This window comes from Pipistrellus kuhlii, unplaced genomic scaffold, assembly GCF_014108245.1.
Source record: "Pipistrellus kuhlii isolate mPipKuh1 unplaced genomic scaffold, mPipKuh1.p scaffold_m20_p_34, whole genome shotgun sequence".
NCBI classification, from domain to species: domain Eukaryota; kingdom Metazoa; phylum Chordata; class Mammalia; order Chiroptera; family Vespertilionidae; genus Pipistrellus; species Pipistrellus kuhlii.
The window spans coordinates 5863173-5883602 of NW_023425534.1; the positions used below are offsets into that span (position 1 = coordinate 5863173).

The 20430-nt window shown below is 48.4% G+C and overlaps 1 protein-coding gene across 14 annotated transcripts in view; it reads left to right on the top strand.

The window, feature by feature from the left end:
• Nucleotides 1–20430, top strand: part of VPS13D (vacuolar protein sorting 13 homolog D) — a 218683-nt gene that overhangs the window by 168329 nt on the left and 29924 nt on the right. For 11 of the 14 annotated variants that reach the window (XM_045570624.1, XM_036460898.2, XM_036460896.2 and 8 more), the window contains 2 exons: nt 3411–3543; nt 7538–7733. In XM_045570624.1, the coding sequence (XP_045426580.1) occupies nt 3411–3543; nt 7538–7733 (329 nt within the window). Of the gene's footprint in view, nt 1–3410; nt 3544–7537; nt 7734–19164; nt 19468–20430 lie in introns of those variants that run through there. The other 3 variants (XM_045570633.1, XM_045570634.1, XM_045570630.1) reach the window with 2 other exon arrangements.

Below are 20430 nucleotides of genomic sequence, written 5' to 3' on the forward strand. Positions count from 1 at the left end.
GCTCTGTGGTGCCCTGGATTCAGCGCTCAGAAGCCCAGGCGGCTGGCCCGAGGCCTGGGCTTTAACCACAGGACCCTTCTCCAGGCTGGCTTAGGTTTTGTTCCTATAAAATGGCTCTTTTCGTAAAATCTGATTAGCCTTCATCAGTCTGGGTTTGGTTGGATCGGAGATTTCAACATCTTCTTATGTTTTCTGGGTTCTCAAAGCCACATTCCTAAGGATGAAGATTTTATCTTTTTAAATACACTTTTTTATTGATTTCAGAGAAGAAGGGAGAGAGAGTGAGAGATAGAAACATCAGGGATGAAGAGAATCAATGATTGGCCACCTCCTGCATGCCCTACATTGGGGATCGAGTGTGTAACCCGGGTATATGCCCTGTCCAGGAATTGAGCCATGACCTGCTGACTCATAGGTCAATGCTCAAACACTGAGTCACGCCAGCAGGGCATGGGTGAAGATTTTATATTCACTTCCTGTTAGTGTTTTTGTATCCTTTACTTTTACTTACAAGTGACAAAGGACAAGTTCAGCTGGCTTGCATGAGTAATTTCTTTACAGACAGAGGAGTAGGAATAAGTTGACTAGATTGTAGGCACCTTGCCACGGTCAAGGTGGGCACCTGAGAAGCAAGCACATGGAAGACCCAGCATTTAAGGGAAAAGTGCTCTCTTAGACCCTCTCGTCTCTTCCTCCTGGGGTCAGAGTGGTTTCTACAGAGAACCCACCACCAGACAGTGCTGGGGGCCGAGGCGGCTGCAGCGGAATCTGTTGGCAATTAGGCTTTTGGCCCAGGCTCACTCATAAACCTTGGGTGTTAGGCTTGCTTTATTGATGGGGGTTGCTGCAGAGGGGCTGGTGCGGGGCAGTTTGCCTAGCTTATTCTCCCACGTTCTCTAGGGGGAGGGGGCAGGACATTGGCAATTTTAACTTCTTCCTAGTCAGCTGCTGGGATAGGTAGATGGGCCTTCGCTTCATACTCTTCCAATGAAACCTCTCTTTTCAAGCAGATTGGGAGTTTAAGAAGAATGCAAACAAGGCCCTGAGAGGAGCCTGGGTGACTCTTCAGGTGGAGGCAGCCCTCACCCCACAGTGCACTTCTGAGGACAGCGAGTTCCCTTCACACCTCTCCCCGACGACCCCTGTCCCCACCTCCAGAGGCATCCCGCAGGCACTGTTGTACAAACTCAGAATTCCTGCACATGGCAGGGCACTTTGGGCCTTTCCAGAAACAAGGGTCATAGTTCTCCCTCCTTTTGCAGTTCCTGGGCGCTCCCAGTTTGCGTTCTGTTGCTGCTGGCCGTCCACGGGTGGAGGAGGGGTCTTACCGACACTGTCCTCCTTGGGACTAGGGCCGGCTGCCCTCTGTTCCCACCTCCACCCCCGGCAGCACCTAGGCCTTCGCCGGGCCCAGCATGCGTGCTTGATAAAGACATGCTAGGTTGGGTCATAGATCACACGCTGTCAGCTGGAAAGGGCTTTGGAAACTGCCGAGGCCAGCGCTAATTTTACAGATGGTACCACTCCAGAAGCTCACTCTGGACAGGGCTGGTTGGTTGTTTTCTCCTTATTGATGGTAAATCCTAATGTAAATGACCATGATGCTAAATCTTTGAAAGAAAGGCGTTCTTCAGATGATGCAGGGTGTTTCCCCTTGGACTGGAGCGACTGGTGATAACAGGAGGAATGCTGACTCGATGCCTCACCCTGAGCCACGGCCACATGGCGGTGGCGGTGCTATCAATGTTCTGCAGATGCCGAGAGGGGGCCCAGGTTGGGCTCCTCATCGGGGTCATGTAGCCACTGGAATGGTTGAGAGAGGGCTAGAAGCTGTTTTGGTCAGATGCCCAGGCCCGCGGGTTCCTGACTAAAAGCCCCACTTAGCGATTCACAGTGTTGGCTTCACAAACACTCCAGGGGGTCCCCATCCTAAAGGAAATTGTAAAACTAATTTCCATGTACTTTCAGTTCTCTAATGAGGGAATGACAGGGAGGGAAGGCAAAAAGCAACTAATGACAGGGCTTGCCTCTCTAGAAAGGTCCTTAATCACTGCCCTGGGTCATAAAGGCATCTGGGCAGTAGAAGAAAAGGGGGCTCCCGCATCCTGCTGCAGGGACCGCTGCTTCCCATGGAGTCGCTGCTCCTCCTCCAGTTCCTCTTCTTACCCAGAAGCCCCTACCCCTGTCACCGGCATCTGGAAGCCTAGGCCTGGGGGCGTCCAGGCAGATCTGTGTGACCCTCTCCCGACCACAACGTGGCAGGCCTCGTGGTGGCCACCCAGCATCCCGGGTCTTCGGGGCCTCACATCTCGCCACTGCGCTTTCTATCTGAGCAACATTCCTGTGTGTTTTCTCAAAGGTTAGTCCTGGGTCATTGGCACTTAAACCACTTGTTTTGGTAAATCCTTCCCGAGAAGGTTAATTATATATTTGATATCCTTCCCTTTTTATGCCTGAACAAGGAGGATAAGTACCCTGTGGTTTATTAACTGTCACTTTAAACCTTTTCAAATTGTCTTGTGACAAAACAGACTTTTATGTCCTTTTTATCCAGCGTTGATGAATGGGACAGCTTCTCTGGTTAAAATAGGCCAGGATAAATAAAATCTCTGTCTGATCGGTGGGGGCGGAGCTTACATGGGAAGCCATGAGTTCACATGTGCCACCGGAATAAAAGGTGACCTAACCTGTGAACTTTTACATGTGCTTCCTTTTCTGCTTGTGACAAATGGGGCCGGCATCTAGGCGCTCGGTAATTAGTGAATAAGTGAAAGAAAAGGCATTACTTAGGGGCAGTTGATTACCCTAAAAAGTTTGATGCCAGACCCTAAAGCAGTAATTTGCCACGTTTCCTATTTTGTATCTTACTGGCTGTTAGAGCAGAGAGCCTCAGTCCTTTAATATCTCCTCCCCCAGGCCATTTGGTTAAACCTTTACTTTTTTGGTAAGTTTGCAGCAGAATCCAGGAAGGTAAGTGTCATGATGGATGTCAGTGGTGGTTTGCAGGTGTTGTGTCCACCAGTAAGCGTCCCGTACTTGAGAACCACTCTCCTGGCACACACAGTGTGCGTAACTCAGCCGTTTATCTCTCCCTCAATTGGCATTCACTAAATCCCAGCGAGGAGCAGGGAGGGCATTTATTTAAAACTAGAGGCCCCATGCACAAAATTCGTGCAGGAGTAGGCCTTTCTTCCCTCAGCTGCCGGACCGGCTTCCCTCTGGCACCTGGGACCCGGGCTTTCCTCCAGCTGCCAGCAGGCACCCAGGACCCGAGCTTCCCTTGCAGTCGGCTTTGTTCGAAAGGATGTCCAGTCTAATTAGCATATTACACTTTTATTATTATAGATAATTAAGTAATAAAAATTCTGCTAAGCGTTTAAAACACTTCTCCTGTTTTTAATCCATTGCAGTTTGCGGGGACCTTGTCGGATGGCTTAGGAAAGACGATGGACAACCGGCATCAGTCGGAGCGGGAGTACATCAGATACCACGCCGCCACCAGCGGCGAGCACCTGGTAGCCGGCATCCACGGCCTGGCCCACGGTAAGTCGCCTGCTGTCGGCTGTAGGGAGTGGCTCTTCTGCCTCGGTCCCTCAGGGAGGCCTGTTCAGCCATCCGGCTGCCAGTGGGAAAAAGAGAGCTGACAGCAGTGTCGATCCTGGCTTGGCATTGTGGTGCCGGTAGCCATCCAAGCTCTCTTACTTTATTCCCCTTTCAACTGCTACCACCTGTGAGAAGTCTTCATTCATTTTCAGAGTGTCGTGCCCACGGCCATTCCTTCCTGCGCTGTGGCTTCTGTTCCTAAGGTGTCACCAGGTGTAAGCAACAAACCCCTTTTTAGAATATGGATCTGCTGCTTCTAGACTTGCCCTCCACTTACCGAGCATGCCTCCCACAGAGTGAGATGTGAAAGTGGCCGCCAGGTTTGTGGCCCAGATGTTTTGTGTAAATACCCATTCTTTGAATTTGTTTGAATTCTGGCATTTAATGCTTTGCTTCAGACTCATTTTCCTTTTGTTGAATTTTTTTCAAAACTTCTTAGCATGGCATTCATTAAGGCCCTTGGAAATACCAACCCAGCCACCTTTCCCGACCATTGTCCCCAGCCAACCAGGGCCTCTTACTGCTCCTCTGTCTCACTTCATTGCCTCTCAAAATTCTGTTCAGCCTATAAGTCCCAACTCAAAGGATATTTGCCCCACTCCGCTGTCCCCAGTTAGAATTAATGATGATGAGCGCACACATGGCGGGCGTGGCTGTGTATGTAGCCAGCTGTGTGCATCTTGCTTCCCTGATAGGCTGTGATGGCCAGGAGAGCAGAAGACCACCTTTGTCCTTGCTACCTCACATGATCCCTGGCATGTAGCTCATGCTTAGTAATGGTTACTAAAGTGAACCGTTTGTACCAGATTACTACCCTGTTTCCCCGAAAATAAGACAGTGTCTTATATTAATTTTTTCTCCCAAAGTTGCGCTAGGTCTTATCGGGTCTAGTAATAATTAATGTCGTTTTTAAACATTCGTTTAAAATCTTGCTTGGCGTTGACTTGTATTGACATAACCTTCAAACACGTGTTATCTACCGAACATGTGAAGTGCAATTAACAAGTTTTGCTTGAAAAAGTTTGTGTTTGGTTTGGTTTTTGTTGCAAAACTAGGGCTAAGAAGATGGTGGATGAAGAGCATATTCGGCACTGCATGCTTTACGAGTTCCAATTAGGAAGAAAAGCAAGTGAGGCTGCAAAAAAAATCTGTAGTGCTCTTGGTCAAGATGCAGTTAGCGCCAGAAAATGCCAGCGTTGGTTTGAGAAATTTCGCGAGGAAAATTTTTCGTTAGATGACAAGAGTGGTCGAGGCCGTGTGTCCAATTTTGATCAAGAAGCTCTTCAAGCTCTTTTGGTGCAAAATCCTCAAATTACCCAACAAGAGCTTGCGACAACTTTAAATTGTTCACAGAAAACAATTTCCAATCAATTGCGTGCACTTGGCAAAGTCCAAAAGTTTGGAAAATGGGTTCCTCATGAGTTGACCGACAACAACCGTAATCAAAGAGTCACAATTTGCAGTTCGCTCCTCCCTCGTCAAAACCATTTGCCATTTTTACAGCAAATTGTTACCGGAGATGAAGAATGGGTGCTGTATGTTAATTTGAAAAGGCGGCCTCAACGGTTGGACAAAAATGAGGCTCCACAGCCCACGCCAAAACCTGACTTGCATGCGAAAAAAGTGATGTTGTGTGTTTGGTGGAATTTTAAAGGAATTCTTCATTATGAACTTTTACCATCTAACCAAACCATTACAAGTGCAGTGTATAGTGCCCAATTGGAAAGGTTAGCCCAAGCTTTAAGAGAAAAAGAACCCGCGCTGATTAATCGGAAGGGCGTAATTCTTCACCACGATAACGCCGACCGCATACTGCAAGAATCACTGCTGAAAATGCGCCAGTTGGAATGGGAAGTTCTCCCTCAACCTGCATATTCTCCTGATATTGCCCCTTCTGATTACCATTTGTTTCGTTCTTTGCAAAACTTTCTTCTTGGAAAAAAATTTAATAATGAAGAATGCCTCAAAAATGCATTGACTGACTTTTTTGCATCAAAATCACAAGAATTTTACAACAGAGGGATTAAAATGCTTCCTGAGCGTTGGGCACAAGTAGTAGAAAACAACGGCAACTATATTGTTGATTAAATTTTGTTGTATTGTTTAAATAAATTCGATTTAAAGAAGTATTAGAAAACGACATTAATTATTACCAGACCTAATATTTCCAGGGGATGTCTTATCTTTCCAGGCGCTAGGTCTTATTTTCGGAAGATGTCTTATTTTTGGGGAAATGGGGTAGAAATAGTCTGAAGCTATCAGAAGTCATGTCAAGACTGAGAAGTTTTAATTATCAGCATTTGAAAGAAGGAATGTCAATAAATAAAAATCACATGTCTCTTTGAGTTTAGGAGAGAGTTTTTGTTTATCAACTTTCTAAGGGCGAGGTTTGGATTAAAATGCCTTTCTTTCCCTAAGCCTGCCCAACTGGAAAGGGAGCGTTCCCCAAGGAGACATCAAGCTAGAAGTAAAATTTGGCTGAAATTAACCTGTTTATGTGCTTTAAAAGTTGATTGTTGGGCAATCATGTGGGGTTAGAGATTTAATCCTCCTTTCTAGTAACTGCAGTGACATGCATTAGACTGACAGAGTACTGTTTTTTAATGAACATAAAATGCTTTGCTAGGCACTATTGCCTCTATTTACCCAGCATCCTTGGGATGCAGAAAGAGAGCATGGCTGTCCTCACTTTCTCGATGGACACACCAGTGTGGTGAGAAAATAGGGAATCATTTCAAGGTCGAAAAGTCCCCTCCAAGCAGGTAATATGTACATCTTCAGAATACAGGCTGTTCATTCTGAGACAAGAACCAGGGGCCTCAAGGGGGACCCATGAAAGCATAGCTGAGAGATCCTTCTTTCACGATGAAAAGGCCCTTCACCGATAACAGTCCCTTGGTTTAAAAGCTGGGGTCATGCTCAGTTCTGTCTGTAGGCCCTGCTTGACCAGTTCAGAAAGAGTCTGTCTCTGCATTTACTTGGTTCAGAAGGACAGGAAAGGGCTATTGCCTCACTGAGGCGAATGCACCAGAATCCAGAAGCGTGTGCATTGTTAGTACATTCTCGCCCAAGCTGCTTCCTTTACCAATTTGTCTCACTAGAGCTGAAGCGTCTAAAGAGCCTCCTCACACCCCCATCGCCACCAGGTAAACATCCTGTGAGTGTCCCTGGCACAGGACCCGGAAATGCTCCCCGGACTGGGCCCGCTTCCCCTGAAGGCCACGTCCTCTTCAGCCCGGCCAACTCCTGGCCTCTGTGGAGGCTCTTTAAGGTCATTGCTGTCAACTCTCAAAATGTTTGGAATATCTTTTTGACCTTGATTAATCTTTCAGACTCACTCCCTGAGGTTGCCGCTGGCTCTGGCAGTTTTTTAAGGATGCCCTTCACCAGGCTTTGTCATTACTCTGGTCGCCTACACCTGCTTTCAGCTCCATGTGCCACCGCTTTTACCCGTTCCAAACGTTTAGTGGTGCTGGCAGGTCGCATAGTGTTCTTTGAAAACTGAGGATCTGTACCTAGTTATCTCTCTGCCTTACATTTTATGGAACCTCGAGTCTCCCCCAGCGCCCTAGTTTCTTGTCTATAGATTTAATCCCACTGTCCACATCCTCTACGTGACCCATATGCTGCCCATGCTCTGGAACTGAAAAATACCACTTTTAAACTCTTAGCTCTTCTTTGATTTTTAAAATTGGAACATGCTTTACTTCTGACTAATATATAATATACATTCTCTACCTCCAAACAAGAGGCAGATCTGCCTCCAAACAAGAGGCAGATCTCCACCTTGAGTTGGCCTGCCTGTGGCCTGTCAAGAGATTGAGGAAACACCCCTGAGTTACCTGACAGGTGCATGGAACTGAGGGGTTTGGCTTGAAGTGCTGTTGCTCTTGTTCTCGGCCCGGTTACAAATAGCCCTTGTCTTTTTTGCTAGGTATCATTGGTGGATTGACCAGTGTTATAACCTCAACAGTGGAAGGTGTGAAAACAGAAGGGGGTGTCAGCGGTTTCATATCTGGCCTTGGGAAAGGGCTTGTTGGCACTGTAACCAAGCCAGTGGCGGGCGCCCTGGATTTTGCATCAGAAACAGCCCAGGCGGTGAGAGACACAGCCACGCTTAGTGGCCCCAGGTCAGTGGTCGTGGGGGGAATGGCTTTTGTAATGTCCAGCCCAGGTCTGCTGCCTCTCCTAATCCATCCTGCTGTGTTTCACCTGCTTTAATGATATGATTTTTCAATATCTGATTACACGCAACTCACATTTCCGACTTGCCTAACATAAATACATGAAAACAAGGCACACAAATCTGGCATGCACTTTTGCAGATCCACGTCTATGTCTGTATCTGTATTTACTGGATACACACTCACAATGTTGTTTTTCTTCGTTAGAGGGGTCAGAAAAATAGCATTGCATTCTTATAAACCTCCCCTGCTCACCAAACTAACCAGATCCCCTCCTGCCCATTAAGAAAAGCGGTGTCTTGCTCCTGAGCCCCATGGCATAGTTCTGGGATCCCTGAAGTTGCAGTTCACCACGTGGGTCTGTCCCTTCCTAGTTCTTCTACTTGAAACTGCCATCTAGTCCCCACCTCACAACAAAACCCCACCAGGTGGGCACTTCTGCGGAAGGATGCTTTCTCGCCTTGATACCCGTTGAGGCAGGACATCAGCCACAGCCCATATGGCTCCAAATCCCAAGAATCCGACTACTCTAACTTAGCTATTTATGTGCATGGCCTAGATCAGCCTCCTCTTTTTCAGTGACTAATTGGGGATCTTATCAACAAAGGCTATGCGGTAATGAATATTACAGCTCTCAGCCAAGCTGGCCTCCACTTAAGCCCAAAAAGATTTTGCCGCTGCCTGCTTAATAGATGGTCCCGGAGTGAATTAGTGTGCCCTTTCGAATGCTAGGGCCTGGACCGTGTCCACACCCTCTCGCTCCCTCATATAGGATTTGCAGAAAAATCGTCCCCAATGAAAAGGAGTCCACTTGTCTGTCACCAGGAAACGTTTCCTATGACACATTACTGTGTTCTGCCAGAAGGTCTTCCATCTGGAAGCAGCTGCTCTTTAAAAGGATCTGTAGCGCTTACTTTAGTTAACTTACATTCTATTCTCAGACACAGAGCCAACCAGCCCTGGAGTATATTTTGAACCATTTATGAAATTAGGGAGAGGGGAAGGGAAAGCCTTCAAAAGTATTTTCAGTTACTTTTTCCATGTCTGCTCAAAGCCCAAGAAGTCTACCTCCAGCTTCTTGCTAGGACAATGAGACTAAAGAAGTGAAAGTAAAGTGTTCCGAAGGAACCATCGTTATTCTTAGAATCGAGTGAATGGTTTCAAAAAAAAGTCTGAGGTATACGTGTTAACACTTACAAAGCTTAGATTGTGATGGTAACTTTAATGACCTGGTCAGAAGAAATCACTTGGCTTTTCTATGCTGTGAGTGTGGAAGTCTCAGTAAAATGTTGCATTCTTTGTAGGAGCACAGGGAGGGCCCAATGGTTGGTGTTCATGGTGCTTTACCCGCTCTCCAGCACGGCCATAGAAGGTTCACTTTAGTGCCAGCCAGCATATGCCTGCCATTCAGGCATGGTCAGTCAGTGAATACTGGTTGAAAAGTTCCTAAGAACTTGGGGTTGGGAACATAGCAGAGCTATAGAGAGCAAGGCTGTCCTTGGTCTCAAAGGGCTACAGTCAAGGCGGGCAGCAGACATAAACCAGCTAACCCTGTAAAGAATTATTTGCTAAAGTTAGGGTAAATGGCACAGCGATGTGCAGGAGCTATGAGACTGTGTGATTGGAGGAGATGAAGGGGGAGGAAAGGCTGGCTGTCAGAGCTGTGGTCAGTCAGATCAAGAAAGGCTTTTCTAGGGAAGTGGTGTTTGCGATGAAGCCTGAAGAGTAAGTAGGAGTTGGCCAGGTGACAAGAGAATCGTGTTCCTGGTAAAGGGGACAGAGAGGCTATGTAGTTTGCCTCCAAGCAAACAGTAACTGGGCAGTTTCATGACATTTCACTGGCTAAAGCAGCTATCTGCCTAGCTTTTCACTCCTGGAAGCAAAAGCTTCAGTGATAAGCGAGGAGCATCGGAGTCATGGGCCTGTGGTCCTGGAAGCTCAAAGGAGGGGGCTTAAGCATCGGCATCTCCTCTCTATTCCCAGAGGAGCCAGGAGTGGGAGCACCGTGGCTGAAGCTCTCAGAGGTGAGTGGGACATGTGCTAGACCCATGCTAATCGGGGGCCTCCAAGAAACGTGGCCCTTCACCCCTTATTGCACGTGGAAGGCATCACAGAGGCTCCTGAAACACTTCAACCAGCTTCAGTGGAGTTCTTAACGAGGACCCGCATGTGAGAGAGAAAAGAACACAGCTCCCTTCCTTCTTAGCTCTGGCCCTTGATCCCGTCTCCTAGCCTATCTAAGCCTCAGTTTTCATCTATAAACTAGGAAGAAATGTCCCTGTTTACTTATTCTGCCTCTCAGAGGTTTGAGGCTTCAATAACCAGAGTTACTTAATGCGAAGCTATAAAGAACTAGAAAATGCCGGGTGAGACTGGTTTTGCAGGTCACAGATGAAAGGAGCAGCGATTCTTGCAGGTGGAGAAATGTTCCAGAGCCTGAGGGTCTGCCAGATGACACCGTGGTCTCTTAGGAGCATTCGAGCTGTGCTCTGGGCCGCGTCACCCTGGCTTCTTGGAAGTAAGATGTAGCCATCCCTGTTGACTGAACAGGGTCCAGGGGCGTTACGCAGGGTTTCCCCCACTGTTTAGACAACAGGGACTAACAAATGATTTGAAGGGATTAGAAGTGAGATGCTGACCGAGCGCTGACCTGAGCCCAGGGACTGAGCCAGGAATAGAACCCAGGAGTCCAAGAGTTCTGCCTCTGAGTCGGCTCTTGGAATGAGACTTGCCGCTTCCTCTGTAATATTTCATCCAAGTAAAGGCTTAGATCTTAGCATCTATGTTTTAAATGACCCAAATTTTAAGCAGATGAGAGCAAAGAAAGCCATAAAACTGTGAAGGAATACTCCTTCCAGTAATCCATCTGAAAAGTGGCCTTACAGGAAACACTGGCTCCTCTTGGTGTTTATTGGAACACGGCGTTATTTATAGGGAACCCCCCTCCGTGAGTCCTTTTAGATTAAAACACGTCCGAGTTCCTCTCCTGGTTGGAGCATGCAAGCGTTCCAGAAAGACAGCCCCCTGACTGGTCTGTGAACTTCCCACGCAGTCTACAAGTTCTCGGGAAGCAGGTGGGGGTGGGGAGAGGAGGGCGGAGGACAGCAGAGCCCTTGGCCTCCACATGAATGCTGTGGACCAATAGCCCCTGCTGCATTTGTTAACTGTACAAGTATGTGTGGTTTGGAACCGAAATTAGATGCCTTTTCCAAGGCAACGTTCTGCTGGCTCAGGTTGCATCGTCTCGTCTACGTGTACTGGGCCACATTTGTCTGTTCCCAAGTAAAGTTTATGAAAATGGCACTGATGCAGCCACTGGTGGTGCCATGGAAGCCGCGGGAAGAAGCCTGTCGCCCTTCAAACAGACCGGGCCAGGCCGGGCACCCACCCGCCGTGCTCAGCTCTGGGCATGCACACTGGGCTTGGATGGTAGTGTTTGCAAAGCCACTTTGGTAGAAACTGCAGAGAGCCCGGAGCAGCCGTTTCACAACAGAAGACAAAATACCACCGAAGAGAGAGGAGTGTTCCACGCAGGGCTATTGACTTGCTTGTTTATTTCCCTAAATACCATCTGTGATAGTGTGAGAGGCTCTGGGCTGCATGGATTTCAGGAGAGGAGCATATGGAGATTGATGAAGCTGGGCCCTGAGTTTCCTCCAAAATATTTCTTCACCTTTTTAGTCAAGACCCAAAACAGTGTGTGTGTGTGTGTGTGTGTGTGGGTGTGGGTGGTGGTGGGGGGGGGGGAAGAAGTGTGAGTTGGCAGAACTTGAAATATTTGAACTAATTTAGCAAGGCTCAGGAGTGTTGCAGCTTATCTCAGTATTTAAGTTAGATAAGGAGGAAGGGAGCTGGAAGGGCCGTGATAGATCAGCATGGAGAACACAGCCCTCGGCCTGATAGAGCCGGACTCCAGCCCTGAGCGGTGCACGCACGTGTGCATTCCATTGGCTGAGAGCTTTGCAGTAACCTTTGGATGGACTTCCCAGGAAAGATTGATGGTGGGCATATTCCACTTCTTCAGTACAAACTCTCCTACGACACCACCCCAGATCTCTAAAAGATGCTTTCCGTTAATGGCCTCTTAGATGAGAAATGGACATGGTGTTTCTCAGGGAAAAGCTGTTTTAGTTACAGTGTGTGCATCTTACCGGGACTCTCTGGGATAAAAGGGTTAAGACCCTCTTGAGTCACAGAGCCTGAGGCCCGTCAGGTTGGACAGGCCAGAAAGCCGTCAGCAAAGGGAAGTAGGGAGCACTCCCCCGCTCTGCATCCTGCTTTGGCAATGCAGCCTTCACTCACCCCACGCTGAAAGCAGCCATGTGCTCGCCTCGGTCTTACACATAACACACCAAGCGGAGCTGGCTTGACTTGAGCCATTAGGGAACTTCCAAAGGCACAAATCTAACCCAAATTAAAATGTTTCTTAGCTACACCACTTGGGTCCCTGGACGCCGGCAGCATGGGTATGAAGTTGTGTGTTGGTAAAGGTGAAAAGCCAGAGTCCAGGCTGTGTTTGGCCCCGAGGCTGTGTTTCTTATCTGTGAGCATAAATGTCTGTCGGCTTGGTAACTATCTGCTGCCTGGGGCAGCCAAGCGCGTTGGCTGGCATGTCCGCTTCATCATGAGAAGGAATTGGGTTTCAGCGAAGCTGGAAAATTTCTGTGTCCAGCTGGAGGGAAGGGATTGTTCACATCACTCTTCTCTTGTCCAGAGGTGACACAGAACCGTGGAGGGGCAGCCACTTTATCCCCCCTCTGCTCACCCTGGGGTGCACATGGGATGAGAACCAGGTATTCTCCTTCCCGATCTCGCCAGGCCAGCCTTCCCACGGCCACACGAATGTGGAGGGAGCAGCTCCTCGCTCCCGAAAGCCTCCGAGGAGCAGCATTCTGAGCTGTGCTCAGAGGGTGTCTCTGTCGGGCTGACATTGAGCTGATGAAGTTGCAAGAGAAGTTATTTTTAAGAAACATCCTACCAGTCCTTCTTGCCTTATAAGTTAAAATCCGTCCCAGAGGAACACAAGCAGAGAAATGTTATTTTCTAAGACAGACTTCTTCCCTCTTGCTGAACTCTAAATACACTATTCCCCTTTCACTCACAGGCCCAGACAGAGCCGTCCTCCTTAGAACACGACTTCACGGAAAGTGGGGCTCCGCTGCTGAGAAGGCGGGAGGTGTGTGTGTTCCTGCACACACATATTTGAGAAAAGCCTTTCCATTTCTGAAATCCCATGACTCATTTCTATGCAAGATTGTCTGTTAGGGAAAAACCACTTTTTTGGTCATGGTACGTTATAATCATTTCTAGAAAGGAGAGCGTCTATTTTTTGCCATTTTTGGCATGCGGAGACGACTGACTTTATGGAAACAGCACAACCCTGCTTCCAAAAGTAAAAATAAATGGATGTTCGGCGTGTACATCTTCAAAGCGCCGTCCTTCTATCTCAGCCAGCAGGTCTTCGCTCAAAGAAAGGAAATGGATAGTGATCGCTCTCTGATTTTGTTCTCTTCCGTTTAAAGTTAAATGGTCAATCATGCCATTGTGCACCTATAATTCCTTCCTTGTTCAATGATTTGACTTTTTAAAACTCTGGAATGACACCCGGTCTTGTGTACATAAGCTACGCCTTTGAGATGTTTGGTTTGAACTTCAAGAGAAACAGAACAGTGCATGAGAAGCAATCTCGTTTCCAGCATTGCCGGAGAATGAGAGGCCATTTACTGTTTGTGGCCTTCTCTGCCGAGGCATTGGGTTGACTGATTCTTAGCTTTCGGTGACTGCCCTGTCTGTCACAGCTTTCCCTCACGGAGCCATCCCTCTGTGCCAGGATGGAGCTGGACTCTCCCTTCCAGAGAGGGTTTGGGTCCGAGTTCAGATCCCCTGCTCTCAGAGAGCTGCAGACTGGGAGGTCCTTCTGAGATGCACCTAGGACAGTGGCCAGCAGGGCACTGGAGACTGAAGTACTGTATTACAAGCGAAGGGCTGTCATCTGTGGGGAAGAAGAGGTAGGCGTGGGTGGTACAGTTAACGCTGTTTCGTTGCCCCGTGCCTTCACTTATAGTCTTTTCGCCAGACTGCCTCTCAGACAGCTTCTTGCTAAGTTTCTCACTAATTTGTCAAATTGGGCAGGGGGTGGGGTGGGTATAACATTGAATTAGTAAGATATTTTAATCACAATATACGCTAAAAGAAATAATTTTGTTATATCTGGCCTCTATAACTGTAATCCGGTTAGCAAGGTGACTAATCTCCATCTTAGAGGATTGACTCTAACACCTAGAGCACATGTGTCAAACACAAGGCCCGCGGGCCAAATCCGTCCCGCCAGGCCTTGCAATGTGGCCCGCACCGCGCTGTCATCACTGCACTCCGCTGCGTTTTCATCACAATGACAGTTTATGACTGTTTAGTAAACCATTCGGCCCGCGATTTAGGCTGGATTTTAGATTTTGGCCCCTTCTCTGATTGAGTTCGACACCCCTAACCTAGAGGAAACCGATTTCCAATGAGCACGGGGTGCACATATGGGTCCTTGGAGAACAGAGGTTCTCAAAATATGGTCTGGGGACCCCGGGGCAAATCTTTCAGGGATCCATAAGGTCAAACCTGCTTTTAAATATGAACTCACATATAGTTAGAGAACTGTTTTACAATATTCTCTAACCAGTGCACAGGGGAGTTTTGCAGAAGCTACACAATGTGTGATATTGCACCAGATTGACGTAAGGGCAGACAAGAGAACACAGCTGTTCTCTGTGAAGCGACGTAGAGACTTGCAGAAATGGAAAACAGGGCCACTCCTCACACCTTCTGTGACTCCACGAATGTGCCACCAGCCACAGCCACCTGTACCCGGTGAACTTCCTTAGCAAGCGGCTCTGTTTGAGAATATGGTGCGGACCCTCACCCTGCTGATCGGTGGCACCTATCGGCCATGGTGGATTAATGAGGACTAAACTGCCGGAGCCACGGTAACACGATGCTTCACTCTGGCTTCCTGCCAGCAGTTGTCAGCCCTCCTGGTTTGCTCCTGACTTTTACTGGGTTCCGTGAAGTACCAATTGGAAAGATGTTATCACACATCAGAAAGACTTTTCACAATAATTTGCCTAATTTAGTCCTTCACCTTCACCTACTGTCCCAATAAATTTTAGCTCCAGCGGCATGGAAAGTGTGGGGCCGATGACTTCGGAGTGCGAGGTCCGTCTTGTCAGAAGCCCACTGGATTGTTCGCTCTAGCCCGAGCCCGTCAGGAAATGGAGAGGGTTTATCTGTGTCAGAGTTTACTTGGCAAAACCTCGGCTTCATACCCTAGCAAGTCGGTGGGGCAGGACAGCCCGCAGTGCTTGGACAAGCCCTTTGAACTCCTGCGGAAAGCAGTTTTTATGAGGCAGTTGTTCTGTGTTAACACCGGAGCCAGCTCCTCGTAGGTTTTCCCCAAACATACTTTAAACAGAGATCATGGCAGAGGCGACCCGGGCCTTTTCATAAAATCCCAGGATGGCAGAAAACTTCAAAGGGGCAACACTTCTCATTCCGAGGCAGGTGGGTAACAGGAATCTGGTGAGCCTGGTGAGTTAGGTGGTGGGTTATGTCCCGGAGCGCCACGGGGAAGGACGGGGGTGAGCTTGGACCCCAGACGTCAGGGATGGACTCCGGCAGGAGGGTTAGCGAGGCCATAACTGACACCCACCCACCTCCTAAGGCCCCAAAGGCCGGATCACTGCATGTAGAATGCCTTTGTACCCCTTTTGAGCAGATGCAAACATCAAAGACTTTTTATGTCTTTGTTTGAACTATTGAGGGGCCCCATTGATTCAATTTAGATAATTCTGAACTTGTGATATTTAGATCCAATTGCTTAGTAAGCACACTGTTCAAGAACAGGCAAATTGGCAGTAGAAATTCATTAACTGGTTAAGTGTTGACTATTTCTGTATTCTAAGCATGTACTAAATAAATAGTAAGTGCTGAGAATATTTAAATGCTTGAGAACAAACTGCTTTGAAGAATCTTCTAGATTCTCAAACACTATCAAACTGTTTTAGTCTTACATGTTCAGTAAAGCAAGTGTCCTTTAGCTTTCTTGAAATAACCCTTTGTTAGTGATTTTACTTGCTGTTTGTTCTTGAAAACAACAAAATTGCATGTGTGTGGTGATGTATATTGTGAAGGTTTGGTACATAGAGGCATTTTTTCCCAGTCTTATTACCAGGCCCTTCACAACGCTTTCAAAACAAATCATTGTAGTTTAACTAATCCTATCTAATAAAATAGTAATATGCAAATTGACTGCCACTCCAAGACACAAAATGTCCACCCCCATGTGGCCAAAAATGGCCGCCACAAAATGGCTGGCAGGGGGTGGCAGCTGTAGGCAGTTAGAGGTGACCAGGCCTGCAGGGGAGGGCAGTTGTGAGCAATCAGGCCAGCAGGGAGGGCAGTTAGGGATGACCAGGTCAGCAGGGGAGGGCAGTAAGGGGTTAATGGGCCTGCAGGGGAGGACAGTTAGGGGTAACCAGCCTGGCAGGGGAGGGCAGTTAGGGGGTGACCAGCTGACAAGGGATGGCAATTAGGGGCAATCGGCTGGCAGAGGAGGGCAGTTATGGGCGATCAGGCCAGCAGGGGAGGGCAGTTAGGGGCAATTGGGCCAGTTGGGGAGCAGTTAGGTCTTGATCAAGCTGGCAGTGGAGTGGTTAGGGGGTGATCAGGCTGGCAGGCAGAAGCAGTTAGGGGCAATCAGGCAGAGGCAGGCGAGTGGCTGGGAGCCAGCAGTCCTGGATTGTGAGAGGGATGTCCCGTATTGGAGGGAGTGCAGACTGGGCTAAGGGACACCCCTTCCCCCCCAATCATGCACGAATTTCATGCAACGGACCTTTAGTGGTTTATAATTGGCTAATGATCTCTTGATTATTTTCTTTTTCTTTTTTTTAATAATATATATTTTATTGATTTTTTACAGAGAAGAAAGGAGAGGGGTAGAGAGTTAGAAACATCGATGAGAGAGAGACATTGATCAGCTGCCTCCTGCACACCTCCTACTGGGGATATGCCCGCAACCACAGTACATGCCCTTGACTGGAATCGAACCTGGGACCTTTCAGTCCGCAGGCCAACGCTCTATCCACTGAGCCAAACCAGTCTTGGCTCTCTTGATTATTTTCAATTATTCTTTATACCTTATACATATTTCCTAAATATTATTTAGTATCTACAATTAATAAGGACAGTGTTTTTACTTTATCTCACGATAGCAATTTAAAAATATATTTATTTATTTATTTATTTATTTATTTTAAATATATTTTATTGATTTTTTACAGAGAGGAAGAGAGAGGGATAGAGAGTTAGAAACATGGATGAGAGAGAATCATTGATCAGTTGCCTCTTGCACACCCCCGACTGGGGATGTGCCCGCAACTAAGGTATATGCCCTTGACCGGAATCAAACCCGGGACCCTTCAGTCCACAGGCCGATGCTCTATCCACTGAGACAAACTGGTTTTGGCCTTAAAAATATTTTTCAAATTAAATGTATTTTACCAAAATAAATGAATATCCACACTTTTATTTTTTAAATCTTCACTGAGAACATATTTATTTACTTATAAAGGGAAGAACAGAGAGAGAGAAAAAAAAATCAATGGGAGAGTAACATCGATTGACTGCCTCCTGCATGTGCCCCAACCAGGGCCAGGGATCGAACCCACAATCTTTTGGTGAACAGGACGAAACTCCAACCAACTGAGCCACTGGCCAGCGAGGGCAGTAACTTCGTGAAAAAAATTGTTTTTTATCTCCCTATTACTAATTTATCCATAAACTTTCCTCTGTGTGTTTAGAAATATCATAATAATAAAAGGCTAATATGCAAATGGTCATCACACTATAACACCGTAAGGACTGAACAGCAGGAGGCTATGTGCGAAGCGCGAGGGGGGGGGGGGAGTAGGGGGGCAGGGCGCGCAGACTTGCAGCATTAGTGGGCGGAGACTTGTGCCAGCCTGGGACGTGAGGCAGCCTCCCCGCCCAGCACCAGGCGGGGGACGTGAATAGCAATATTAAAATATTTCCTCTAATTCCCTTTTAATGTGCATGAATTTTGTGCACCGGGCCACTAGTATTAAATGATTTACCAATTTCTTGGAAATTCCTTCTCTAGATGGCTCTGGCTCCTCTTTGGACTGGTTGCTTCTAGATCTGTGTAGCTAGTGCCCAAGTCCTCTTGAGTTTCTTTCATTTGTTCATTTGGTCTTTTTCTTTCATGAACAGAGACTGTTCTCAGATGTTTGGTGACTTTTGACTCTGTGTACTCGCGTGTAAAGATGAGGCACTAATCAGCGGAGTGGGACTTGGGGAAGTGGAAGGGACTGGTGCCTTCCTGGAGGTAGGTCAGCTGGGGACGGGTGGGTTCTCCTCTCCGGAGGAGGAGCAGGCTGGAGGGGGTGAGAGAGGGACCTGCAGGTCTAACGCTTCTCACACGGGCTTTTCACCACCTCACTCCATCCTCCCTGTTCCCCCCTGTGCCCCAGACCTTCAGAGCGGCCTGGTGCCTCCATCTTTCTGACATTTAGCGGGTTTTCGTACTAATTAGCTTACTGCTTGTGGCTTCCACTCCCTCAGGTTTACATTTCAGCACCACTTGCCCATCTGCTTTTCAGCTTCTAAAATATTGTTGACACCTTCTCTTTATCCTTCTGGATTGGTGCCATTTGCATCCCTCCGCTTTCCCTGTAGAGGGGGTCTCTGGACTCAATCTGTCATATTTAATCACAAGTCCTATAATTTAGACTTTTCACTGATTCATTCAGCCTTTCTTGGTGTCCTTTCCCTTTCACATCCCGCTAGTAACTTAGAATTAATGCAGTTTCGCTGAAATCTGTTATTTCTGCTAAAACAGTCTTGAAGTTTGGTGGTATTAAAAGATAACATTATTGCTAACGTTTTGAACCCTTGGTTGTGATGCTGGTACCGTCCTGTGTATTTTCCACGTATCATCTTCCTCGGTCGGCACAACCACTTTTGAGCAGTGTGCCTAGCAGTCGGTGGCCTCTTTCCCAGGGAGATTTAGACTGGAGCGAGGTCGCTGCGAGTCCCAACCCGGCTCCACGTCTGGTTCTGGCCTTTAATCTCCCGTCCTGTGTGTTGTAAAGAAACAGGTTGTAGAAGGCTCTTGTCAGATCCCAGGGACATGAAAGAAGGAGCACACCCCACGGTAGTGACATGGCCCTGTCACCACCCCTCATTGAACCATAAAAGCTATTCCGAGGGGCCGGCGGCCGGGGAGTGACTGTACTTAGATCCTGGGTGCTGATGGGAGTCTGGTAGTTTCCAAGGGAAGTTGCTGAAAGTTTTCTTATCTTGACACTCCAAGGGCAAGAGGTCTTGCTTCAAAGAGTGGCGCTTGTTTCAGAAGGAGATGTGGAGAGAACATAAACTTGCAGGTCCCCCCGTTCCGCGGAGAGGTGGAAGGAGCCTGCGGTGGCCGGTGTGAGAAGCAGGCAGGCGTGTGCGGGAAGGAGAGGGCGCTCCCGCGGCACCGTTTGGTTCCCACGGCTGCGGGCAGGAGGGCAGAGGGCAACAAGGAGTCAGACAGCCTGGCTTGAGTCATCACACGGCCATTTCTGAGCTGTGGCCCGGAGCCGGCCCTTCCCGACCCGTGTCTCTGAGGTGAGATGCCTTTGACTCACGTGGACTGGGTCTAAGAATGCCTGCCTCCGTGGGTGGTGATGTGGACTCAGTGATGTACGTGAAGCTCTTAGCCCGGCGTGTGCTATGTAACTAGGGCTCGGGAGATGGCATCTGTGTCCGGATTCTCTCTGAATGTGAGACCTAAGTGAAACAGGGATGTGTCTCGCTGACCACTTGGCATAGTGCTCAGGCGAGGAGTTGTACACTGTGCTGGGTTTGGTCCTTCCCGTCCTTTGTTCACACGCAGACAGCTCGATTCAGGCCTGCCAACCCGTGACCGTCACGTGGGCGGCGTTGCCGGGCGGAGGCACTCACCTGGGCCGTCCGCCTTTGTGTGCGGGAGCCGCACCGGAAAAGGTGTGCAGAGGCCACGAACTTGCCCTGAACCCGCTGGGAAGAGCAGGTGATCCCAAACTATTGTTAGTGTCTGCTGTAAATGATACGCCTCTGGGTTCGAGCAGAGTTCAGCCAAAAGCCCCACATGACATGGAAATCTGTCCCGGAGCCAGGTTTGTCGGGTCAAAGCTATGTCGCGAGTGTCTCCAAGCGCTGGCATCCGCAGGCTGCTGCGGGCAGGGCGGCCGAGGGTGCCGGAGCGCCTGCGGACGGGGCAGGGGCATGTGGCCCTGGAACAGCTGACACTGCTCCCGGCCCCGCTGATAAACAGTCTAAAAGCATGACGTGGCTTGGAAAGCATTCTTCAAAAACGGTTATGCTTTCCAGACGCATGACAGTCCCTGGCGAGCCCCGGTGCAGGCTTTGACTCAGAGGAGCCGACCCCCTTCGGCGGGGCCGCTGGAACCATCCGGGGCTTATCTGTCTGCCTCCCGCCAGGACGGGCTCACAACAATGTTATCGTGTAGGTCGGGGTCCCCGATGTCTGTTACACACACACACACACACACACACACACACACGCACACACACAAACTGCTCTCCGTTCTGGGCT